Source organism: Phodopus roborovskii, unplaced genomic scaffold (assembly GCF_943737965.1).
Source record: "Phodopus roborovskii unplaced genomic scaffold, PHOROB, whole genome shotgun sequence".
Taxonomy (NCBI): domain Eukaryota; kingdom Metazoa; phylum Chordata; class Mammalia; order Rodentia; family Cricetidae; genus Phodopus; species Phodopus roborovskii.
Genome location: NW_026126514.1, coordinates 5,115,662 through 5,142,095, shown reverse-complemented (window position 1 = coordinate 5,142,095; position 26,434 = coordinate 5,115,662). Strand labels below are relative to the sequence as shown.

Here is a 26,434-nt window from a genome sequence, read left to right as displayed (position 1 = left end):
CATTTTATGTTCTGAGTGATCTATCTGCATGTGTGCTTTGCAGGCCTATTGCGGTTAAATAAGGATCAGGATAAACAAATAGGCCAAATAGATGTTTATTCAGAGAGAAATAACTTACAACCTAGACAGATGAACACCAGCAAGTTCCATGGGATGCTCTCCTGTGGGAGTCCAACCAGCAAGAGAGCGTGCCCTGGCTCTTCCTCTGACCTCCTTCCACAGGTCACTTCTGCCCATGGCTCCACCCCCTAATGGGCGTGGCCAGTGCCTCAGAAGGAGTCCAAGTGAATATCTCACTACACAGGCCAGAAGCATCAGATCCCACTACGGATGGCTGTGAGCCACCAAGTATGTGGTTGCTGGAGTTTGTCTTTGACATGGCCAGACTAGTCATTTGGGCAAGAAACTACTCTTGCCTGGACTGCATGCTATATACACTGGACATGCAGTACCCACGGGAAACTGACTGCTGAACTTGAACAAACAAGATGGGACAATCTTCAGGGTTCCTACTTCATAAAAGTCTCTGTCAGACATTCTGCAGGACACAGAAAAAATGGCTGACAAACTGCCAATATGGCAGACAGTTTAACATTTCCTGCTTCACTGAGAAGTCTGCCAGACATACTATGCCCTATGGGCTAAAGATGGATGCTCCAACATTACAGAGGAACTTTGTGTCACTGACCAGGCAGTGAGATGTCTCTGTCAATTCTCTTTGGCAGAATTGAAGACAGATAGCTATAGTTATGGTTTTCCTTAATTATGAGAAATGATAAGTTACATGTAAGACTTTAGACTCACAAAGATAGGATAGATGATAGAATGATTTCTTTAAAAATTTTTCCAATGTTAATGGACTAAATATTGTTAACTGTAGTTCTTGCTTGATAGTGGTTTTGTTACATATATAATTTTAGAATGTTAAAGTTAAAACTTTTCCTTTATTTAGACAGAAAAGAGAGGATGGATGTTCTTCTGTATGCTGTGAATATTTGTTTCTTTTATTGGTTGATGAATAAAACACTGTTTGGCCAATAGAGGCAGGAAGATAGGTGGGTTTAGGAGATGAGGAGAATTCTGAATTCTGGGAAAGGTAGGGAGGGAGAGACCAAGAGAGATGCCATATAGAGACTGGAAGGATAAGATGTGTCAGGTATTCTCTGGTAAGAGAATGCCATATAGAAATATATAGATTAGTAGTTATGGGTTAGTAATTAAGACAGAGCTAGCCCTAGCCATCGGGCAACAATTTAATATTAATATAGCCCTCCCCCCACCCCCGTGTGTTCATTTGGAGTTGAAGTGGCAGGAACTGGCAGGACCAGGTGAAACAGCTGGCCGTTTTGCTTTTCTGATCTTCAGTGACTTTATTAGATCATACACAATATATCACTAAACTTCCCTGTCTCCTACTCCTTACACTTTATGTTTAAAATTGCAGGGTTCAGCATGGTGTGGTGACACATGTCTTTGTAGATGTAAGTCATTAAACTGGGCTTAAAAATTTTCCTTAGCGTAGTACAGAGGCATCTCCTAAGTGCCAGTATCAAAGGTATGTACTACCACTCCGGACCTGCTAAAGTTGTTTACTTACTTTGATACATGGTTTCTCTGTGTATCCCTGGCTGTCCTGGAACTTGCCTGGTAGACCAGGTGTAACGAGTACGGTTTTTCCGCCTGCTGCCCGGTCTTGTCCTGCTACCATGCCACCAGCCCCAAATAACACACAGAGACTCTGTATTTGATACAATACTGTTGGCCCGGTTACTTGTTACTTATCGGCTAGCTCTGCCTTTAATTATTAACCCATTTCTGCTGATCTATATATTTCTCTTACCGGGGAGCCGGCGGCATACTGCTTTCTCCAGACTCTCCATCTTGGCTCCTGCTTCCTACTTCCTATTTCCTCCTTGTCTCCTAGTCCCTCCTATCTTCCTTTCCTATTGGCCAACAGTGCTTTATTATTAACCAGTATGAGAAACATACATACATAATGGCATCTCCCATCATCTCCTCTTTTCTGTTTAAATAAATGAAGGGTTTTAACCTTAACATAGCAAAATATATAACACAACAGTTATCAAATAAGAATCACAGTTAACATTATTTAGTCCATTAACATTTAGCAAGATTTAAGAAAACATTCCATCATCTATCCCATCTTTGTGTCTAAAGTCTAACTTATCTTTAATACTAAGAAAACTATAACCTTAACTATCTGTCTTCAACTCCCTCAAAGACCACAGAAGGATAATATTTAAACTCTAGAAATGACAGAGACAACTCACTGCCTGGTCACCCAAAGTTCTTTTGCAATCTTCCATCTTCAGCCCATAGGCCATAGTGTGTCTAGCAGACTCTTTAGCAACGCAGGAAACTTTAAACTGTCTTCTTGTATTGGCAGTTTGTCAGTCACTTTTCTCCGTGTCCTGCATACTGTCTCGAAGACTCTTCCATGAAGCAGGATCTCTGTAGCAATGTCCATCTTGAATCAGAAGTCACTTTCCTGTGGGTCCTGCATGTCCAGTTTATACATCACAAAGTCAAACAGTCCAGACAAGGGGAGTATCTTGTCCACATGGCTAGTCTTGCCATATTGAAAGTAAACTCCATAATGAGTTTCTTCAATGTCCATCTTCATCTTCCTTTCTGACGCAGGTGGTGTTGCCAGGAACATTTATGTCTCACTGTCAAGAAAAACCCTAAACCATTTTAAATGCCATATTCTGTAGGTCTTTGAAAGGTTTGAAGAATGCCTATCTATCTCAAATACATCTCTGTGTATCTTGAAAAACCTAACTAACTTAACTCTAATCTTTGACTATCATAGGTTACTATCTAAAATCTGTAGTAAATTATACATTACATTTTTAAATGAGCTATATAAACACAACATCTAAACAAGAGGACAAATATACTTAATCACAAAATTGACCTTAAATTGTATCAATAAATGAAAATCCATTCCAAAAACAAGTATTCATATCTATACTATAATCCCCTTTTAACCTTTAAAAAGAATTGGCTGTGATCATTACCCATTTATAACCAAGTCCATTTAAATGAAAACAAACATTTATAAACGATATTTGGGAATTTGGGCGTCGTTCTTTCCAAACTACTTCCTGCTGATAGGGGGCGCTGTCATGGGGATCCTAAGAGGATGCAGAAATCCTGGCTGTAGTCTGCAAGGCTGCCTTGTTCAAGCTGTTTTGAATGTTGGATCACCAGGAACACTGTTTCAGGGGGTCTGGCTTGATCAAACCACCTTTGTCTTGAAGGAATCCACAGCTTTTCATTTTCTGTGGAAACAAAAATAGAAATCCTTTTCCCCAGTAACTTGTCCTTGAACTTAAATGTTGGAGTCAAAGCATTTTTAAAATATATAAATTGAATTAATCCAGCAGCATTTCCTTTATCAGTTGTTATTTTCTCAGCAGACAAACAATGTAGAGACAACACAATAGCATACAGTAACCAGATTCTCTCTGAGCTTTTCATCTTTACGTGGCTTTATTATTACTCTGTTTCTTTTACTTTTTATTTTTTGAGACAGGGTTTCTCTGTGTAACTCTTATCTGTCCTGGAATTCACTCTGCATACCAGGTTTACTTTGAAATCACAGAGATCTGCTTGCCTCTGTCTCCTGAGTGCAGGGATTAAAGGCGTGTGCTACAACACCCAGTTCCTCTTTGTCTATTTAAAACCATTTTATTTTTCTCTCCCAAGCCTATGTATTTTTTTTTTTTAAACACACTGTAAACTTTTAGCACCTTTTCTTAATGTGAATCTGTCTCTACTGTAAATCTTTATCTTTTTCTGGCCATGAAACTTTATCTGTTAAACAACAACATTGTTAAAATGAAAGTCTTTGTTTCTGCCGTGGTTTACCAAAGATGGTGGCGGGTACTTTTACCGCCAGCACTGAGAGCTGTGCTCACCACCTTGGTCTGCGCTGCCACCCAGAAAGCATGCTGCCGGCTTGGAGATGTGGTCACTGCCATTGCCATCTCTCATACACACCAATAAATTGTTAGCAGAGTTTCTTGAAAGCCTTGCGGTTTTTTGCCGCATATGCTGAGTCAGGAATCTTCCCTTAAGGAGCCAAGCGAATATCTGCTTGTCTCTAGCAAAGCAGAGTTCAACTGAGAAAAATGCTGTTACCAAGAAACCTTGCTTGTCTCTGTTCTTTTGTTTGTAAAACCCTTTCTTAAGCTTTTGTTAAATTTTAAGTGTAAGTAAGTTCTTACTAGCCACGTTGGGCGCCATCTGTAACGAGTACGGTTTTTCCGCCTGCTGCCCGGTCTTGTCCTGCTACCATGCCACCAGCCCCAAATAACACACAGAGACTCTGTATTTGATACAATACTGTTGGCCCGGTTACTTGTTACTTATCGGCTAGCTCTGCCTTTAATTATTAACCCATTTCTGCTGATCTATATATTTCTCTTACCGGGGAGCCGGCGGCATACTGCTTTCTCCAGACTCTCCATCTTGGCTCCTGCTTCCTACTTCCTATTTCCTCCTTGTCTCCTAGTCCCTCCTATCTTCCTTTCCTATTGGCCAACAGTGCTTTATTATTAACCAGTATGAGAAACATACATACATAATGGCATCTCCCATCAACCAGGCTGGCCTCAGACTCAGAGATCTGCCTGCCTCTTGAGTGCTGGGAATAAAGGCATGTGCCAATACCACCTATGAAGATTTAACTATTTTTTTTTTAAGTCTTATTTTGGGGACCGGAGAAATAGATCATTCATTGTTTAAAAGAACTTGCTGTTCATATAGAGGACCCAACTTTTATTTCCAGCACCCAATTTAGGTGTTTCACAGCCGCCTATAAGTACAGCTTCAGGGAATCTGACATACTCCTCTGGCCTCTGCAGGTACCCATTCCCATGTGGGACATACATACATACACATATACATACATTCATGAATTTAAAATTTTAAACATTGAGACTGGAGAGATGTTTCATTGGCTAAGTGCTATGGAATAATCCTCTTGTACACTGTAAAGATTTGTCATTGGGATTGGCTTAATAAAATGCTGATTGGTCAGTAGCCAGGCAGGAAGTACAGGCAGGGTGACCAAGCTAAGGATTCTGGGAAGAGAAGAGCGGAGTCAGAGAGTCATGGGCAAACAAAAAAGACACAAGATGAGAATGCCATACTAAGAAAAGGTGCCAAGCCACGTGGCTAAACAGAGATAAGAATTATGGGTTAACTTAAGTGTAAGAGTGAGCTAGTAACAAGCCTGAGCTATTGATGGAGCATTTATAAGTAATATTAAGCCTCTGAGTACTTATTTGGGAATTGGTGGATGGGAGAGAAGCATCTGTTTATAGTTAAGAGTACTGGCTATTCTTCCAGAGGACCTAGGTGCATGTCCCAGCACCCACATTGCAGTTCACACCTGTCTGTAACTCCAGTTCCAGGGCTTGTGACACCCTTACACAGATATATGTGCAGGCAAAACACCAATGAACATAAAAAATAATATGTTAAAAATAGGAAAAAAATCGATACATTCTTAGGGCTGGGCATCATGGTGTTGCACGCCTTTAATCACTATCACTTGAGAGGCAGAGACAGGCAGATCTCTGTGAGTTTAAGGTTGGCCTGGTTTACAATAGTGAGTTCCAGGAGAGGAAGAAAAGATGGAAAAGAAAAAAAGAAAGAAAAAGATGGCTCAGCAGGTGAGAGCCCTTGCCACTGAAGCTGATTAATTAAGTCCCATCCCAGAACTCATAGGGTAGGAGCCAACTGTCCTGTGCAACAGGTGCTCTCTTCCCCAGGAGGACATTTCAAATGTATATTAATTTTTTTTTTTTTGAGACTGGCTCTCGTTGTGTAGCCCTGGATAGCCTGGAAGTCATTATATAGGGTAGGCTGGCCTCAAACTTAGAGAAATCTACCTTGCTTTTGCCTCCTGAATGTGTGCTTCATCATGCATATCAAAAAATTATGGACGTATTTGTGGTGTGCACCATGTTTACAAGTGTGGACACATGTGTGTACTTACACATACACGTGTGTAGTGTGGGCAGAAGTTAGAGGTTGTAATAGAATATCTCCCTTGATTTCTCCTTTTTTTTTTTTTTTTTTTTTTTTTTTTTTTTTTTAAACTGGGGCAGGGTATCTTGCTATGAACCAGAGTTAGTCTATAGACAGCTTGTCTGGGATGTTCCTTTTTCTGCCTCTGGAACTGGAGTTACAAGCGGATGAGCTGCCCCCACTCAGTGCTGGAAATGGAAACCTGGTCCTCTTCAAGAGCAGTGAGTGCTCCCTCACTGAGCTAGCTCTTCAACCCCCTTGTGCAGGTTTTGTGCGTGCATGTAAACACAGCTTCTGTGAGGTGATGTGTGTGAGGTGATGGGTGCATCGCCTCCAGCAGACAGCATTCCACAGCTCCTCTCCCCCTTCCACGCTGCCGGTTCTTATATTCTTCTGGTCCTCTTCTGAGTTCCCTGAACCTTGGTTGGGTGAGGATGAGGTGGTACAGACCATTCATCTGCAGTTGAGAGTTCACGGTTACTCATTTTCAGCCTTTTGACCGGTTGTGGATCCTTGCAGTGACCCCCTACATCAACGTGCTGCAGAAAAGCACTTATGACAAGACACTTGAGAAATACACGCATCCCGGGGCATAAATATAAATATTTAGAAGGCAGTTTGACAGCATGACTGACCATCGAACACTATAGAACTCCTAGGAACATTACACCCCCCACCCCACCCCCATCCCCGGCACACATACAGACAGGCCTAAAGAAACTCAAATGGGTGTGCGCGGCGGACGCGATGGCTGCGCTCAGCGGGCTGGAGGCTCTCCGTACCGGGCGCTGTCTATGGAGGCTTCCTGCGACTGTGTGCGGAGTTCCCAGGATGCTGGCTCCGGAGGGGCTACATCGTGGGCCGTGCTGAGGTGAGGACGATCGGGTTCGACCCAGAGCGCAGGGCTGGCGGGCGGGAGGGCCATGCAGGTCACTGAGCATCCCGCCCTCGGGGACGCTGCCCTGGAGACCGTAGAGCCGTTGAACCCTTCGTCCTTCCCGGAGCGCCTTCCGTCCGCTGGAAATGTCTATGTCCGGGGCAAACGACCCATCCCAACCCCAGGTCAGCCTCGGGTGGGTTCGCAGCTCCTTCCCGCGCCAGAAAAGTTTCTTAGCAGTTAATTCGTTTCTCCTTTTCGAGGAGCCCGAGGATTCTTATTTCCCAAAAGGGTCCTCCCACCTTTGGCTTACTATTTGACTTTGATGGAATGCTGGTTCGAGGCCACAGAGTGAGCCCAGCTGCTCTGGAAGCATTCGGCACGCTGTTAAACTCCCAGGGACAGCTGAGGGTACCTGTGGTTTCTGTCACAAATGCTGGGAACATCTTACAACATAGCAAAGCCCAGGAGCTGTCAGGCCTGCTGGGATGCAAAGTGGATCCAGACCAAGTCATTCTCTCTCACAGCTCCATGAAACTCTTCTTACAGTACCACAACAAGCAGATGCTAGTGTCTGGGCAGGGACCCCTGGTGGAAAACGCCAGAGCACTAGGCTTCCAGAACGTGGTGACAGTAGATGAGCTACGACTCACCTTCCCAGAGCTGGACATTGTAGACCTTGAGCGGCGGCCGAAGACCATGCATCTGAGGAATTACTTCTCTGCCATTGAAGGGGTTCTTCTTCTTGGGGAGCCAGTCCGCTGGGAGACAAGCCTACAGCTGATTATGGATGTCCTCCTTAGCATTGGAAACCCTGGGACTGGCCTGGTGACAGTTCCATATCCCCACCTCCCTGTCCTGGCTTAGCAGCATGGATCTCCTGTGGATGGCTGAAGCCAAGATGCCCAGGTTTGGTCATGGCACATTTCTGCTGTGCCTGGAAACCATCTACCAGAAAGTAACAGGCAAGGAGATGAAATACGAGGGCTTGATGGACAAACCCAGCATCCTTATCAGGAAGCTCTATGCTATATAGAGAGATAACCCTGTGTCTGACGTCTGTGGTGCCAACCTATTCAACCAGTACCTGCAAATGGCAAAGTGTGGAGAGAAGGGACATGGGACTGGTAGATATCAGAAGCAGCGGCCTTCAACAACCCAGAGCTGTGCCTCCATCCTGGTATGCATTGGCATACACAATTGTCAGGACCCAGGCCTGTGAAGGGACTTCTGGAGGAAGCAGAGCTTCCATTCCACGGGCACCGAGACTTCCGCTTCAGTGCAGAGCTCCTAGAGGCATCCCACGTTGTCCTCGATGTGAATGAAGCTGTGCAGCTAGTTTTCCATCGGAAGGGCTGGGCATGCGAGTAAGGAGATGTGGTAGAGGCAAGAGGCTGTTGGGCCCTTCGCTTCGGAGAATCCTGTGTGCCAGGCTGTGGGCCCGGTCACAGGCATCAAGTCCCAGTCACTAGAATGAAGAAGACTGCAGCTTCAGTTGATATAGAATGATCCTTGGGCAGCAATTCAGGAGGAGAGGGTGGATTTCTTGCCCTTCCTGTGTGTGTCCTGAAGTCTGACCTCCTCATGCTGTTTCCTTTACATCTGTGCCTTAGTGTCCTCCTCTCAGTGAGGACTTCCCTCCTTCTGAAGACAGGTCTCACTATTGCAGCTCTTGTCCTTGAACTCACAGACATCTGCCTTTCTCTGCTTCCTGAGTGCTGGAATCAAAAGTGTGTGCCTCAATGAGGATTTCTAACACAGGAACAGTGAGTGTGAAATTGGAAACTTCTAGAAAGCCTTTGTTCTTACTGAAGGAACCTCTCTGCATGACAGTGAGGTATGCACTGATAACACTCTTAATAGTAGTTTTCACTTGTTTTAGAGTATTGACTACAGACTTTGTGTGCTTAATTATTTATTTACTTTTTTTTTTTTTTTAACAACTGTTAGGTTAGTTTTTAAACTCAAATGGTGTCTATCATACAGTTTCTTTTTATTGTTGTGACAAAAGTCCACGGCCAAAAGCAATTTGGGGAAGAAAATGTGTTATTTTAGAATTTTCAGTTCTTCACCACTTTATCACTAAAGAATCAAAGCAGGAAATCAAAGCAGAAACTTAAGTCACAAACATGTTAATGGCTAACTTGCTTGGCAAACCTCCTTTCTTACAAAATTCACTCATGAGTAGCACCCTCAAAAGGCAATTGTAGAATTAAGAAAAAGTAACACAGAAACTATCTCGAAAGAAAAAGTAACAAAAACTATCTCGAACAACAAAAACATTAACAGCTGAGACAGTATTTGCCTGTTGCTTTACTTACTACATTCACGTTTGAAATACACCCAAACTCAAGTTAGACATGCCGGCACCAACATAGTATTTCAAACTCTAATCTTAGACAATGAGACCAGGGGAGAGCGCGAACGCAGTCCCCCACTACCACAAATTATGCAGTCGAGTTTCCCGCATTTGGGGAAATCGCAGGGGTCAGCACATCCGGAGTGCAATGGATAAGCCTCGCCCTGGGAAAACCACCTTCGTGATCATGGTATCTCCCCTGCCAGGTAAGTATGAGTTGCTATCGCCACGCGCAGGCTTGCCATCAGTATAGGCTTACTCTTCAGTTACGGTCTTTTCTTTTTATTTACTGCGCTTTCTCTCTCTCACAGCCCCTTGGTTCAGTAGTGAACCCTAAACTACCTTGTGCTTATGTGGACATTATCTGTTAACAGCATGGGAAAAATCTATGTGCGGGAACCGGCATCCTCTGCGTATTCATTTACATACACTACGCCTCTGGGGTGACGTCGCAGGAATGCATAGACCTCTAAATAAGGCTCCGCCCACTAAGGGTGGAGGGGCCGGAGGGGCGAGGCTTGTTACTGATTGAGGGTCAAGTCTGGAAACCAAAAGGGAGGTGAAAACCTATCATCGAGGTACAACCCCCTAGGGTACACCTCACAGGCTTTGGGCAGAAAAGAAACTCTAGCTCATTGTTTCCGCCAGCTGAGGCAACTCGTCCTCATAGGATTCGGTTCTGGGAGAATCACCCCTTTAATGTTTAACTACTAATACAAAATCGGGTTTGTTTTTATTGCATAGTATTTTTCTGAGTAGGTCTATCATACATTATTTCCTTGCACACAATCACTAAGCCTAATAAAAACCTGGGGAGAAAGGCCAAAATAACAACTTGGAAGGAAGAAATCAGACTGGATGGTGGCATACAATTTGTAATCTCAGCTCCGCAGGTCAAGGTAGGCGGAGCGAAGTCAGCCTGGGCTGTATAGCGACTTGTAGGTCAGACCGGGCCAGTGAGACCATCTCAAACACTGAATAAAGCAACAGCATCAACAAAACCCCACAAAAATGCAACTGCTGTTTTCAGCGGAAACGAAGACGCAGAGCCGAGTTGATGCCCGACCCTCCTTGGCAGCCCGTTTCTACCTGGGACGCCCTGCGCAGGCGCACACAGGAAGGGCTCGTGTGACGAGCGGAAGTGGTGAGTCCGGACGCTTTAGGGAAGGTACCCGCGGAGTACACAGACACCCCGACCGTCTGTGGGCCGCCTAGGCCTCCCTAGCCGCCATGAACCGGCTCCAGGATGATTACGATCCCTACGCGGTGGAAGAGCCGAGCGACGAGGAGCCGGCTCTGAGCAGGTGGGCCGCTGCCCCGCGGTGTCCGCCCTGGCCGAAGCCGTCTTGCTCGCCGCGCTTGCCGAGCCTGGGCGCATTGTAGGAGCCTCGGGGTGCCTGGTGGGGCTGCTCCGTCTCTGGGGAACCAGGATGGACAGCAGTGCGGGAAGAGGGATATTCCAGAATCCCGGGGGCCCCAAGCGTAAATCCTCAGATGGAACCCTGCTCCTTACCGTTTGCTAGCACTGTGACTGAAGGCAAGTCGGTTCTCTTCAGCGTCGCATCTGTAAATGGAAATACAAGTGTGGGACTGACTAGTGAGGACCACACACAGGCCTTAGCATGAAGTACTCATCTGGAAGACTGTCAAATAGAAATAACGGAACAGTAACGGGAATTTTTTTGGGGGGGTTATGATAGAGATACAAAATACAAAATTCTTGTCTTCCATTGGTTTACCTTATAATAGGGGAAATGAAATGTGTAGATGACCTCCAATAGGCATAAATGAAGGTCTGTGGTACTTTTGGAAAGGGAGTATTTATCCTACTTGAGGGAACTTGGAATGTCTTTACTTATTCCATTTAATAAACCTTGCTGGATATTAAACCCAGGGATGTGTGTGTGTGTGTGTGTGTGTGTGTGTGTGTGTGTGTGTTAATTTTAGTTTTGAGACAGGGTCTCAGTTTGTAGCTCTGCTTGGCCTGGAACTTGCTCTGTAAACCAGAGATCCACTTGTCTCTGCTACCCAGTGCTGGGGTTAAAGTAGTGCACCCCTATGACTGGCTTGTTTAATCCTTTATTAACCTAGATTCTAGAGCAGTGGTTCTCAACCTCCCTAGTGCTAGGACCCTTTAATACAGTTCTTCATATTGTGCTGACCTCAACCATAAAATTGTCTCATGGCTTGTCCAGGTGTTCTGTGTTTTGTGGGCTGATTAAAGGAAGAGAGTCACTCCAAGGTAAATTTTAAGCTTTCTGCAGCAGGGAGGAACAGTTTCTGTGAACTGAACTCCAAACATCTGTGCAAAGTTGTATTTGATTGTTACACAAAAGTTTTTTATTTTTGTTTTGTGTTTTGATTTTTGTTTTGTTAAAACAAGGTCATCACACCAAAGTCCCTGATCTAATCATATGTCCATGTCCTTCTGAAGAAAAGCATCATAAGTGCCACTTTAGTCCTTATTGTGCACTGTATTATTGGGTATTGCAGTACCCAATAATCCAAGGTATCCAGGTGTTCCAGGATTGTCTTGTGACCAAAGTCATGGAAAGGCTGTAAAGCTCTTTCAGAAAAACAACTCTATAGATAACAGCAAACAATCACTGTTTTCCACAGTGATTTCTTCGAGCTCTAAGTACTTCTAGAAAACCACTATTTATTCTGAAGTTTACCTCAGATACAGTGGAAAAGTAACTGTTTCATTCTAATGTTTACCCTAGATACAATGACTCGACTAATTTTTCTTGCCATATTGCTACTTTATAACTATAATTTTGCTACCTTTGTGAATCATACTGTAGATATCTATATGCAGGATATCTGATAAGTGACTCACAAGAGGATTGAGAAAAGGTGTGTGCGTGTGTGCGCTGGGAAGATGGTTTAGCTTGTGCAAGCCTGAGGACCTGAGTCTATCTCCTGAACTCATGGAAAAAAGGTGGATGTGTTAGTACTTGTCTTTAATCCCAGCACTTCTATGATGAGATGGGAGGTGGGGACAGTAGATGCTTGAGGACAACTAGCCTGTGGTATACTGCCAGATACAAGAAAGACCCTTTCTCAACAAGGCAAAAGGCAAGAAGCAGTTTCTCAAAGTTGTCTTCTGACTTCCAAATGCACTTGGACACATAAAAACAGATGTGACATGAACACAAAAACAGTGAAGATACAGAACATTGTATCATTACAAGGATCCCTTTTACTGTCTGCAAGGATGCTATTCTCCTTTCTCTTTGCTCTTGGTGTTGGCCTCAGACTTGCTGCAGTCTTCCTGCCTTATAGGTGTGTGCCACTACATTAGCTCTTTTTTCTTTCCTGCCTCCTAAGTATTGGGATTACAGGTGTGCACTATCATATCTAGTTCCCCTCTTGATGTTTTTTTGTTTTTTTTTTTTTTTTTTTTGAGACAGGGTTTCTCTTTGTAGAGCCGGTTGAACTAGAACTAGCTCTATAGACCAGGCTGGCCTCAAATTCACAGAGATCTGCCCGCGTCCACCTTCTTGTGTTGGGATTAAAGGTGTGTGCCACCACCACCTGGAAAATAATATGCCCTTCATACTTTGTTAAGACTAGAGTATGGGAACAGTCTTCCGGCCTGAGCAGTACTGACCTTTTTGGATGAGGACCGAGAGGATAGTTAGTAGTGGACAGTAGGGTGGGAAAGATATATTGGAGCTACCTTGTAGAAGGCTATTTTGAATGCCGTGCTCAGAGAACTGGCCATAGAAAGCTCCTGAGACGAGAGTCCTTTAGGAGTGACGTTCTGCTAGTAGGATGAATGACAGAGGAATAAGAGGGAGGAATGGGACAAGAGAGTTTTGAGGTCAGGGGATCCTTGCCCTACACTGTTGGAGGCAAAGTGAAGAAGTTGGAGTGAAAATAGTTGTGATGGTGTTATTAACAGGAGTATAGCTGGCCAATTTACATGTCATGTAAGGCATTTTCTTGGGTGTCCATTCTGGTTAAAACCTTAGCCATTGCCAGGCATGGTGGCACTTGCTTTCTATACTGGCATTTGGGAGGCTCTGCAAGTTCAAGCCAGTCAGGCTACACAGTGGCAACCTTGTCTCAAACAGGCAGACTGACAGACAAGCAACCCACCCTTAGTCATCTGCACAGTTAACTGGAGTGGAGCTACCACCACATGTGTTTTATGTAATGTTGGTGCTCAATCCAGCCTTGTGCCTGCCAGGCAAGCATCCTACCAACTCAGTTACAGCCTCAGCCTTGTTAATATGTATATTCTTCATATTGTATTAGAAAGGTCTTAGACATTTAATTCTTTCTTGTTTGAGGCAGAGTCTCAATTAGCCCAGGGCTGGCTTTGACTCCACTGTGTAGCATATGGTTCTCTTGAACTCTTCACCTTCTGGCCTCCTAAGTGCTGGGATTACAGGCGTGCACCACCATGTCTGGCTTAATTCATTTTAAAATGTAAATAACATTTATTTTCTTAAATTTGTGTATGTGGACATGTGGGTGCCATGGCACATTATAGAGGTCAGAGGACAATTCTTCTTCCATGTGTGTCCACAGGATTGATTCAGGCCATCAGCTTTGGTGGCAAGTACCTTACCTGCTGATGAACTGTCCTGCTGGCCCCAACTAAATTCACTTTTGTTATTTTATTCCGCCTAATTACTGATTTTGTTTTACTACAATTCTGTTGATAGGAAAATTATCATAGAAGGCAATATAAAATGAACAGAAATTGGTTAGGAGAACCTGGAATGTAATGTGAGTTTCTTAGGGCAAGTGCTGTTCCATATGGCTCAGCGGCAGAACAGGTGTGTAGTGTGCATGAAGGCTTGATTCTGTTACCAGCACCAGGAAAAAAAATCATTGTTGTGCATAGTTTTCTTTTTGCACAGTTTTCTGTAGTGTCTTTTAAGGATGCTCACAATGATCTATAGTGGCATCTGATGCCTTCTTCTAGTATAATGGCGTACATGCAGATACAGCACTCATATATATATAATAAATAAATTAATTAAAACAAAGAAAAATATTTTAATATTCATATTCCCTGTCTTTAAATGTATGCTAGTTCTGAAGATGAAGTGGATGTGCTGTTACATGGAACTCCTGATCAAAAACGAAAGCTCATCCGGGAATGTCTTACTGGAGAAAGCGAGTCATCTAGTGAAGATGAATTTGAAAAAGAAATGGAAGCTGAATTGAACTCTACCATAAAAACAATGGAGGATAAGTTATCCTCTATGGGGACAGGTAAACTTCGGGCTCAGTTCTCACAGATATCCTGTAGGGGATTGTGTTCTTTTCTGTCTCTTTGTGTAGGTGCTAAATCACTGTGTGTGTGTGTGTGTGTGTTTCTATGAATGATGGGTGGTGATGGGGGTTTGTAAATCTGGGTCTTGTGTTTGTTAGGCAAATGTTCTACCACAGAGTTATAGTCCCACCTCTTTTAAAATTTTGAGACAGGGCATGACTAAGTTACTCAGTCTGGCCCTGAACTCACTGTAGCCTATGTGATCCTTCTGCGTTGCCTCTTGACAGATCTGCATGAACAGGTCTGGTTAATACTTATTAAATCCTTATTAAATGGTGAAGAATGTGCTTGACAATCTGTGCCAGAGTTTTCCATTGACTAACACGTGCCATATGTTATTGGAAAGATATTATTAAAGATATTATTTAATAACAAGTTTTTATAATTTTTAATGCTGGGCATAGCGGCACATACTTTTACTCCCAGCATTTGGGAGGCAGAGGCAGGTGAATCTCAGAGTTTGAGGCCAGCCTGTCTACAGAGTGAGTTCTAGAACAGTGAGGGCTACACAGAGAAACCCTGTCTCAAAAAACCAAAAGAAAAACAAGGCATACAAAAAAATTTTAAGGTTTTATGGCAGATTTAATAGTTTGTCACTGCAGATTCCTGTTTGTAGTGAGTAATAAACATAGTTCATTTTTAGATCTTTATGTTTAAGTTACTTGACCCAGAAACTGGTTTGTGGAAGTGACTGGTCAGAACTTGTTTTCATATTGGTGTGTGCTATTACTTGAGGAACTGAAAGATATAATTGAAGTAAAGGAAGAATCAGGGATGTGAAAACAAGCTGGAGAGAGGAAGTGTGTTCTTGCCCTTATCCCTATCTAATGCTCCTTAAAGCAAGATAACCCTTTCCTGTTCTCCTTGGAGTATTTGTAATATGCATTAAAAAGTAGAAATTTATATGCTGAGAACCTGGAAACCAGCATTTAAATTTTAATTAGATTTGTGGGAAGGGAGAAGGATTTTCTCCTAATTTGGAAAACTCTTCAAGGAGTGATTCCTTAGAGGTACATAAGGCACAGATATCAAGTAAGTCACTGGCATAAGAAAATTTTACTATACAAATGAGATTGTGACTAAATTAACACTATTTGTGTGATAGGAGTATGCACAGAGGCTTTTTGTTTTCTTGAGGATTAGTTTCTGAGTGTCACTTCTGGTTCTGTAGTGTCTTCCGCAGGAGTTGGGAATGTTGGAGGAGTTACAACAAAGTACTATGATGATATTTATTTTGATTCCGATTCTGAGGATGAAGACAAAGCAGGTGAGTACCTTTTTGTTTAGCAGTATATTTTATGAATAATATCTGCCTTAACAATTATTTGATATTAGATTTTCCATCTGATTTTTTTTATGTTAATGGGTGTTTGGTCTGCATATATATCTGTCTGTGTACCATGTGCATTTCTAGTACCCTTGGTGTCCTGGAGATGGTATTGAATTCCCTGGAACCAGAGTTACAGATGTTTGTGAGCCACCATATGGGTGCTGGAAATCCAACCTGGGTCCTCTGGAAGAGCAGCCAGTGCTGAGCAGTCTTTCTAGTTTTTAAATTTATTTTTAAGAAACTATAGACTGCCGGGTGGTGGTGGCATGCACCCTTTATCCCAGCACTTGGGAGGCAGAGGCAGGTGGATCTCTGTGAGTTTGAGGTCAGCCTGGTCTACAGAGTGAATTCCAGGACAGCCAGGGCTATACGGAGAAACCCTATCTTGAACTCTCCCCACATCCAATAAAAAGAAAGCCAAACTTGACACTGGTGGCAAGTACCACAAATAAAATATAGCAGCCATTGAAGCTTCGTATTTGATGGCACTCAGAATTACCAGAGCTATGAAAATTCACACTGTTGCTGAGGATTTACTCTTGCCAGTGGCCAAAGACAGTGCTCAAGTTATGATTGGAAATGAACTTGTTTCATAATTAATGCATTTCCCTTATCTGACGCGGGGCTCCAGCTTTACTTTCTCACAGGTCATCATCCTCAACCGGGAGGGCAACCTCTAAGTCATGCTCGTCCTGTGCTGCCAAAGCTGGGTCCATGACCACCTCAGGCCGGGCAAGAGCAGACATGGCAACAAACTCCAAGTTAGGGTCTCCAATGAGCTTTCTGGCAAGCCAGAGGAAAGGCTTTTCAAAGTTCTAGTTACTTTTGGCAGACATGTCAAAATACTGCAGATTCTTCTTTCTGTGGAAGACAATAGGTTTTGCCTTCACTTTTCTGTCATTATCATCATCCACTTTGTTGCCACACAATACAATGGGGGATGTTTTCACATGCCTGTTCCAGATTTCTATGCCTGTTAGGTACATTCTTATGACTCTTAATGTTACATCAAACATTAATGGCTCACTGGGCTTGGATATAGTCGCCATCGCGCAGGCCCCCGAACTTCTCCTGGCTGTCAGTGTCCCACACGTTGAACTTGATGGGTCCTCTGTTGGTATGGAAGATGAGTGAGTGCACCTCCATGCCCAGGGTGGCTGCCACATACTTCTCGAACTTGCTGGTCAAGTGATGCTTCACCAACTTCCCAGTGCCGCTGTCACTCACCAGGATGAGCTTGAACTGCACCCGAGGGCATCTCTGAGATCCTTCTGGAAAGAGTGGCTGCGCCTCCCTGTGTACATGAATGTTCTGTCTCCATGCATATAGAAAGAGGGCATCAGATCCTGTTACAGATGATTGTGAGCCACTATGTGGGTGCTGGGAATTGAACACAGGACCTCTGGAAGAGCAACAAATGCCCTTAACCTCTGAGCCACAGAAAGCTGATGGAAGCATTTTTCAGTGATGAACGTGAGCTGCAGAAAACAGCATACTTGGTGGACATCTTTGCCATCTTGAATGAGTTAAATTTATCACTGCAAGGACCAAATGAAGCATGCCCGTATTTGTCCGAAAAGACCTGATCATTCCAAATGAAACTTCAGCTTTGGTTAAAAAAAAAAAAAAAAAAGAAAAGAAAAGAAAGAAAAAGATGATAATAGAATTCACATGTTGCTTACCTAATCTGTTTTCTTTGAGGAACATGACATTGAGCCAGAAAAATGGATTATGGTGATATTTCTGTGAAAGAACACTTGCACATGCTTGCACATGAAATTTCATTATATTTTCCAAATCTACCTGACACCCCTAACCCTGCCAGGAGCCCATTCACAATCAAAGTGAAGATGTCCTGAGGCAGCATGGATGGGCGGAGTTCACTGAACTTAGAGCTATTCAGCAAGAACTGATTTCTCTATACTGCCAGTTACACAGTTCTAGATCAAGTGTTTGTAGCCATACCCTGTGCTGTCTCCCATTTCCAGTGACTTATCTTTGTGAAACAGGATTTTCCATCTTGTTGGTTATAAGGTCTAAATAGTAGACGGTGTACTTGAAAAGACTGCCTGAGAATTTCTGATATGGTGAGAAAGAAGCAGTCGCAACCTTTGCACTGAGGTTGGTTTTTTGTGTATACTGTTGAAAAATGCTACATCATGTTTCAAGACAAAATTTATGTGTAATTAGAGGTAAATAGTCCACAATATATAATTACATATTGTTTTTGTGATTAATCACTATGCTTTAACTATGTTCATTTTGTAACAATGAAAATATAGTCAGGGCTACACAGAGAAACCCTGCCTCATATAGGGGAGGCTAGTCTCAAACTTGCTGTGTAGCCACGATGACCTTGAACTCATGATTCTACTTCCTCTATCTCCCAGGCATGGGGTTACAGATGTGTCAAATAATGACAATTCACAGTTTTAAATGGGTATTTTGAGACTGTGAATTGTCATTATTTGAATTTAGCCCTTTGGCCTCCTTTATCTTTAGTGTCTTAATTGAACAAAACTCTTTATGTACTTTTTGGGTGGGTAGGATTTTATTGTTGCCAGGGTGGCCTGGGATTCACAGTGTAGCCCAGGCATGGCACTTCTCCTGCCATAGCCTCCTAAGTGTTGGGATTTCTGGCTAAAGAAAGGCTTTAGGTATGTTTTTAAAAGGTAATATAAATAGAATAAATACATAGTATGGGAAACAGGAACATTTTATATTAAAGAATTGTAAACCTTAGACATAACTCTGATCCATATTGGTAACCTTTTAAAAATTAGCACATGTGACCAAGAAAAAGAAGAAGAAACAACGAAGGATTCCAACAAATGATGAGTTGCTATATGATCCAGAGAAAGATAACAGAGACCAAGCCTGGGTTGATGCACAGAGACGGGGGTAAGAATTTAAATCTATATTTATAATCTTTATAGGAAGAATGATGTTTCGCTGCTTTCATATTTTATTATATGTGTCTTTATTTTCACACAAACACATCAAAAACAATTTGAGGAGAAAAACTTTAATAGTTTATTTGAAAATAACCAGCAGATTTTAGTCAGACAGTTGAATGTTTGCTTATTTACTTATTTATTTTTCAAGACAGGTTTTCTCTGTGTAGCCTTATTATCCTGGAACTTGCTCTGAGATCAGACTGGCTTTGAACTCAGATCCACCTGCTTCTGTCTGGGATTAAAGGTCTGTGCAATCACTACCTTGCTAAATTTTTGTTTATTTTAAAACAGATTCTCATGTAGCCCAGGCTGGCTTTAAAACTTAATATGTAGTTGGGCCTGATTCTGCCTCTACCTTCCAAATGCTCTCTGGAATTACAGGCTTGTGTCACCACAATTCATTGTTAAGTTATTGATTGAGCTAAACTGTCACAGGCAGTCTCTTCATTAAGAAACAGAACTTGTTAGCCAAGTATCGGTGGCACCTGCCTTTAGTCCTAGCATTTGGGAGGCAGAGGAAGGTAGATCTCTGTGAGTTCCAGGACAGCCAAGGCTATTACACAGAGAAACCCTATCTCAGGGGGAAAAAAAAAAAAGAACTTTCTATTGTTATTGTGAGACAGGGTCTTGCCATGTAGCCCTGGCTGGCCTGGTACTCATTATGTATGTTGCCCTGGCTGATTTACATCAATTCTGCCTCAGTCTCCTAGTGCTGCGATTATAGGTGTGTGCCACTGTGCACATACCTTCCATCTTTCCCCTACCTCCATGGTACTAGGAATCGTTTGAATCTAGGCTCTAGCATGTTGGGCAAGTGTTGTAGCACTGATCTGTATCCTTAACCCCCTGTTTTTGTTGTTTTTAAAGATTTTAAAATTTATTTTATGTAAATGAATGCTCTATCTGCTTATATGCCTTTATGCCAGAAGAGGGCATCAGATCCCACCATCAATGGTTGTGAGCCACCATGTGATTGTTGGGAATTGAACTCACTACCTCTGAAAAAACAGCCAGTGCTCTTAATTCTGTTCTGAGCCATCTCTCCAGTCCCCCTCTCCCCTTTTTTTGCTTTTTAGAAGTTGTTCAGGTTGGCCTTGAAGTTACTCTGTAGCCCAGTGGGCCTGTAATTTGCAATGCTCCTGCCTCAGCCTCATCAGAAGCAGGGATCATGGGACTGTACCAATAGGCCTGATTATAAAACTAACTTTTCAGTGGTTGGTTGGTTTGTATTTTGGTCTTTTCAAACTACCCTTTCCAATAGACATGTTAAAATGTTTTTTAAAAAGTTTTTTGTTGTTTGTTTGTTTATTTGTTGAGATAAAGTTTCTCCTAGACTGGCCTTGAAGTCCCAGGGCTACTCCTGTCTTGGCCTCCCAAATGCTGAGATGAGTATGTACCACCATGCTTATCTTATAACTTCAAATTATTCTGAGATTAGAGTTTTAGCATCTAAATTGTTAATTTTATTTTTGGGTACTCTGGAATCCACTATGCAGACCAGGCTGGCCTTGAATACACAGAGATCCATCTGTTACCTCTGTTTTTCAAGTCTGGAGGGTTGATGTTGCTTCAGGATCTCTATACACACCATTTAGCTCCAGTTCTCACTGTCCTTTTCCTGGTCCTGATTTACTTCTGTGCTGCTTCCTCCAGCGCCCTCTGGTGTCCACTTACTCAAGCTTCCTTTATTTTGTTTTTAGAGGCATAGTTTGGCCTGGAATTTGCTGTGTAGTCCAGGCTGGCATTGGGAGCTTTTGTTCTTCCTGCCTTAGCTTTCTGAATTTATTTTACTTTACATTTATTTATTTTAAAATTTATTACTGCCATGTGCATATGTGGTAAGGAGTGCTTGTGGAGGTCAGAGGACAACTTCTAGGAATCAGGTCTCTGCTTCAATCATGTAAGTTCTTCAGATGGAACTCAGGTTGTCAGATCTTTACCTGGTAACACATCTTACCAACTCCTCTACCGTCAGTTTTTGAACCAGAGTCTACTGAACCTAAAGCTCTGCTCAGTTGGCTGCCAGTGAGCCCCAGGGATCTGTCTGTCTCCATCCTGCTGTCCCTGAGAGCACTGTGGTCACAGGTTCATGCCTCTGTGTCTACTCTTTATGTGGGCATTGGGCTTTCAGCTCAGGTGGTCACACTTGCACAGCAGGCACTTTGCTGACTAAGAGCTCCCTCTGTGCCTCCTGCCCCACTTCTCAGGCTGGTCTGGAGTTCACTGGATAGTCCAGGCCGAATTTGTAGTCTTCTTGCCGTTGTCTCCCTAGTGCCAGGATTACAGGTGTGGGGCTCCTTGTCTGACCAACTTAAGTTCTTTGATTCTTCTCTGTGTAGCCATGGCTGTCCTGTCACTTACTCTGTAGACCAGGTTGGCCTCTAACTCAGAGATCCACCTCCCCAGTACTGGGATTAAAGGTGTCTGCCACTGCCACCTGGCTTAAGTTTGTGACTACAAACATAAAATAGTTTCTTAGACTTTCCTTGTTTGTGGCATCTTAAATATCTTGAAGAACCATGGTGAGGTCTAAGAAAAAGTTAGTTTTCTATTAGAATTCACCTGAGATTTTCTTCACAATCACACTGATATTATGCGTTTTTTGTGTGTTGTTAGGTTTGGTTTTTATGAGACATGTCTCATTTTAGCTCGTACTGGCTTTGAACTCTGGATCCTCCTGCTTCTGTCTCTGGAGTGCTGGGATTTCAGCCAGGGAGTACTACCATACCACCAAACTATCTATTTTCAAAGAAAATTACTGTGTGCAGTCCAGACTTAAGAAGTGAATTAGGTTCTGCCACCTTGAAATATGATTTTATTTTTTATTTCTGAGCACTTTTTTTTTAAACTTTCTGCCTCTCCAAGATGCTTTAGGTGGATCTTATAAACCGTATCCTTAGAATTATTCATTTCTGGTGCTGGAGAGATGGCTCATCAGTTAAGAGCACTTGCTGCTCTTGCAAAGGACCTGAGTTTGGTTTCTAGCACCTACATGGTGGCTTACCACAATCTATAACTCCAGTTCCTCGACATTCCACACTTTCTTCTGACCTCCCAGGGCACCAGGCATGCATGCAGTACACTTAGATTTAGACAAGACATTCATACATAAAATAAATAAAAAATGTAAATTATAAATAATAATAATTAGTAATTTCTCTGATTACTGATTCATTTTTCTGGACTGATTAATACATTTTTCCTTCTCAAATTTATTTTCTGTTTCAGTTACCATGCTTTTGGATTGCAGAGACCCCATCAAAAACAACAGCCTGTTCCAAACAGTGATGCTGTTTTGAATTGCCCTGCCTGTATGACTACACTGTGCCTTGATTGCCAAAGGTAAGAGACAAAGGTAAACATATTACATGCACCCTAGTGAGTGTGCCCCATCCCAGAACAAACCTTCCCCAGAACCAAACAGTTCAGTGGGCCTTTGCTTAAGTCAGAAGTAGACTATTTTTGTTGTTTATGTAAACATTTATTTGACCAAAATCTGGAAGAGTAGTAACTAGAACATACGATACAGTTGCAAAAATCTAAAGAACAGAGTATGTTTGCTAAAAGGTCACCTCTGTGGTAGTGTGATGCTTAAAAACAGGAGTGAGAACTGGGCAGTGGTGCACACCCCTCAGTCCCAGCACTTGGGAGGCAGAGGCAGGCAGATTTCAGTGAGTTCAAGGCCATCATGGTCTACAGAGTGAGTTCCAGGAGAGCTGTTAAACAGAGAAACCCTGTTTTGAGAAACAAACAAAACAATTCCCCCCCTCAAAAAACAAAACAAAACAAAACAAACAAACAAAAAAACCAAACAAACTAGCCAATCAAACAAAGAAACAGAAGTGAGGGCAGAGTTTAGATAAGTTAGAAGCAGGTGATTTTTTTTGGCTGGGATGGAAAGCTTGAGTTGGCCCACATCACCAGGGTACGTGGGATGTTTCAGTCTGAGATGTTAACTGAGAAAGGAAAACTACAACAAAGCTGATTGCACAATACTCCATATATAGTTCAAGCAGGAGTTTCTTGGTCCTTATTAGTGTCATTCCAGAAGGAATTCAAATCCTGGCAGAGTAAAGTTTCATTTTCCATTCCCTGGACAATGGAGATGAGCTGATCCAATTTCTTTTTCTGTCACTGTTTTGTTGCTGGAGAGACCCTTTTGTTGCCTTTGCTGATAGAACTGTTTGCTCAATGTAGTGCTGACTAGCAGTCTGTTTTTTTGAGATGGACTCTCACTATCCTGACTGGTCTGGAACTGTCCTTTTAGCCCAGGCTGGCCTTAAACACACAGAGATCCACTTGCTTCCTAAGTGCTGTTTGTATGTTTGTGTTTGTTTTTGTTTTTGAGATATGGCCTCACTGTGTAACTCAGATCCTCCTGCCTCAACCTGTGAGTACTGGGATCACAGGCTTTCCCTTCAGTGAGCTGGAGCTTAATGGGTCTTAGCAACAGCTAATTTTATTGCTGTAGATTTATATGAGTATTTGCCTGTGTGCATGTATGTGTACCGTGTATGCCCCTTAGAGGATGGAAGATGGGTTGGCTCACCTAGAACTAGAATTAACAGACAGTCGTGAGCTGCCATGTTGGTGCTAGGAACCAAACCAGGGTCCTCTGAAAGAGCACATGAGCCATCTCTGTAGCCCCTCTTTGTTTGTTCATTTATTTAGTGTACATGTGTTTTCATGCATGCTAAGGTATAGGAGGAGGTCAGATGACCTGAGAGTTCCAGGCCAGGCAGGGACAGACACATAGTGAGAACCTGTCTCAAAAGGAGAAAAAAAAAAAAAAAAAAATCAAAAAGCCTCATGGTGACACATGCCTTTGAGCCTGATAATCAGGAGGCAGAAGCAGGCAGATCTCTGTGAGTAGGAGGCCACCCTAGTTTACATATGGTTCCAGGCCAGTCAGGGTTACATAGTGAGACCCTGTGTAAAAATCCAAGTTTTTGTCAGTGCTGGAGATTAAACCTCAACACTTTTCACATGCTGTACCATTGAACTATATTCCCAACCCAGTGCCACATTCCCATTTGTCTATTTATGTATCTATTTATTTTTGAGGCAGTGTCTCTATGTAGCCCTGGTTGTCCTAGAACTCACTATTTAATTCTGATCTGGCTGGCCATGAACTCCCCTTCTTCTGTCTCCTTGAGTGCTGGAATCTAAGATATGTGCCTTACATTCCATTTAAGAAATATATCTCTCCATGGAGGAATGGTGCATGCCTGAATTCTCATTACTTGAGAGGTTGAGACAGGAGGATTTTGAGTTCCAGGTTAGCTCTTGCATCTCTGTCTCCAAAAAAAAAAAAAAAAAAAAAAAAGGTAAATAAATAATTCTTTCAAATGTCCTTAAATTTACATTTCATTACATTACATTCATTATTTTGGTGAGTTCATGTAGGTGTTCTCAGAGTTGAACTGAAAATGACTACTATTAAATCCTAACTCTGCATTTCATTCTCCCTCTAGGCATGAATCCTACAAGACTCAGTACAGAGCAATGTTTGTGATGAATTGTTCTGTCAACAGAGAGGAGGTTCTAAGATATAAGAATCCAGAAAACAGGAAGAAAAAGCGGGGTGCTAAGAAGATGAGGTCTAACCCTGAAGGTCCTGTGGAGACAGAAGCGGAAGAGATCTATCACCCTGTCATGTGCACAGAGTGTTCGACCGAAGTGGCAGTCTATGACAAGGATGAAGTCTTTCATTTCTTCAATGTTTTAGCAAGCCATTCTTGAACAGTGTCACTCACAGGTAATCTGCTTCCCAGCATTGTATAAAGCAAATATGGACTTTTACTTTCTCTGTCATTCAGTGACACTGAGTTATTAAAGCAGTATTTCATCTTTATGAAAATGGCTATCAACCTCTATCTCTTCCCTTTTTTATTTTTAATTTTCCCATTCATTCATTTCATTTTTGGTGCATCTTTGGAGACTTTGGGACTTCTTATTTATTAAATTAGCTTCCTAGAATTAAATAGTTTTGGAATTAGTATTTGTTTCTTATTGTTTGGCCCATTTTCTATTGCTGTAACAAAGTACTAGAGGTTGGTGCTTTATAAAGAAATAAGTTTGGGGGTTGGCAAGATGGCTCTGCACTTGACATGCAAGCCTGACAACCTGGGATTGTTTAAGCCCTGGAACCCTCAGTGGGAGGACAGGATAACTCAAGTTTTCCTATGACTGACTTAAACATGCATGCAGGTGCACACACACTCACACAGAGGACCTGAAAAGTGGGGGCATGTTGACCATTTTGTGGGGTGACAAAATTGGGGCAGTAAGTAGGGGCAAAGTTCAGAGGTGTGCATATGAAACTTCCATAATGAAACCTGTTTTGTATGCTGACTAAATGCAACATGAAATAAAATACTATTAAGAACTATTGTTCATGTCCTTTCACTTAGAAGAGTCTTGAGATATCAGACATTTCCTAAGGCTATTTGGGTTGGACTCAGAGACCTGTGCTACAGTGTTCCCTTCTGATTTCCATGCATAGCTTTGAATATCTTTCTGTTCTTTTATTAGGATGATTTCTATAACTGACCTATAAGTGATTGCATCTTAGATGACAGTGTTTTTCAGCATAGTCTTCTCATATTTTATCATTGTACATATTTTTCTCTTTATGTCAGGCAGCTGCGCATAATCCTTTGAAGGATCACTTACAGCTTCTTTTGCCTCAGCTCTCTCCTACCCTCCACAGGGTCTCATGTAGCCAAGGCTTCCCTGAAACTCTCTATGTGGCCTTACTCCTGCTCCTACCTCCCTGTTGCTGTGATTATGTGTTCACTAGCATGTCTACTCTAAACCCATTTTAAATGGAGCATAAAATATTTGTTTAAGGGGTTTAAACAGATCCCGTTGAAGCTAACTGTTCCTTGGTCAGCTTCGTTTATTGTATCATGCCCTATTGCTGTGCAGTGTGGCCACAGACATACAGAATAACACATATTCATTGTCATAACTTTTTTTGTGTCAGGAGCCTGGCCACGGTTAAGCAGTGCATTCAGCAAGATGATAAGGAACCTGATTAGGTAATGTTTCCTCTTGGGAACTTGGAGACTTGGCCAAACAAGTATCTGTTCCAAGTGTCTCAGGCTGTTGGCAGAATGTACATCTTTATAGCTACAGGACTGAAGTCCTCAATAAAATCAGGCTGGGTGTAGGGATTCAAGGGGAAGAGAAGCTGCACCAGTCTAACAGGTCCATCTGTATACTTAGGTCTAGGAACCTGGCTTATTCAGAATCTTTCTGTTTTTTGTGTGTTCATTTGTATTTGTTCCTTTGGGTGTTTTTTTTTTTTTTTTTGAGACAGCCTTGGTTGTCCTGGAACTTGCTTCATAGTCCAGACTGGCCTTGAACTCACAGAGATTTATTTGCCTTTGCTTCCAGAGTGTTGGGATCAAAGGTGTGAATCCCCACACCCAGCCTGATTTTATTGTTTGTAATCATGTGTATGTATCTGTGGCTGGGTGTGTGCATGTATATGTAGGTGCCTGAGGAAGCCAAAGGCATTGAATGGTCCTGGAGCTGGAGTTACAGGCTG

General features: G+C 42.5%; 1 protein-coding gene, 1 non-coding gene and 1 pseudogene across 2 annotated transcripts; 2 read left to right on the top strand and 1 right to left on the bottom strand.

The window, feature by feature from the left end:
- Positions 1–6,810: 6,810 nt before the first annotated feature.
- Positions 6,811–8,311, top strand: LOC127230728 (haloacid dehalogenase-like hydrolase domain-containing 5; annotated as a pseudogene).
- A 1,038-nt stretch (positions 8,312–9,349) lies between these two features.
- On the bottom strand, positions 9,350–9,513 carry LOC127230820 (U1 spliceosomal RNA). The gene has a single exon (XR_007835220.1). It is a non-coding gene; the product is annotated as a U1 spliceosomal RNA (small nuclear RNA).
- A 922-nt stretch (positions 9,514–10,435) lies between these two features.
- Eapp (E2F associated phosphoprotein) lies at positions 10,436–25,270 on the top strand. The gene is made up of 6 exons (XM_051195860.1): positions 10,436–10,603; positions 14,350–14,531; positions 15,764–15,859; positions 18,706–18,823; positions 22,108–22,221; positions 24,354–25,270. Exons 1-6 carry the CDS (start codon positions 10,530–10,532, stop codon positions 24,619–24,621), a joined length of 852 nt encoding a protein of 283 aa, XP_051051817.1. The 5' UTR covers positions 10,436–10,529; the 3' UTR covers positions 24,622–25,270.
- The last annotated feature ends 1,164 nt before the right edge of the window (positions 25,271–26,434 follow it).

Coding starts and splice junctions, on each gene's coding strand:
- Eapp (XM_051195860.1), top strand. CDS start 10,530: ATGAACCGGCTCCAGGATGATTACGATCCCTACGCGGTGGAAGAGCCG. Junction 15,860..18,705: donor TGAGGATGAAGACAAAGCAG/GTGAGTACCTTT, acceptor TTTAAAAATTAG/CACATGTGACCAAGAAAAAG. Junction 22,222..24,353: donor CTGTGCCTTGATTGCCAAAG/GTAAGAGACAAA, acceptor TTCTCCCTCTAG/GCATGAATCCTACAAGACTC.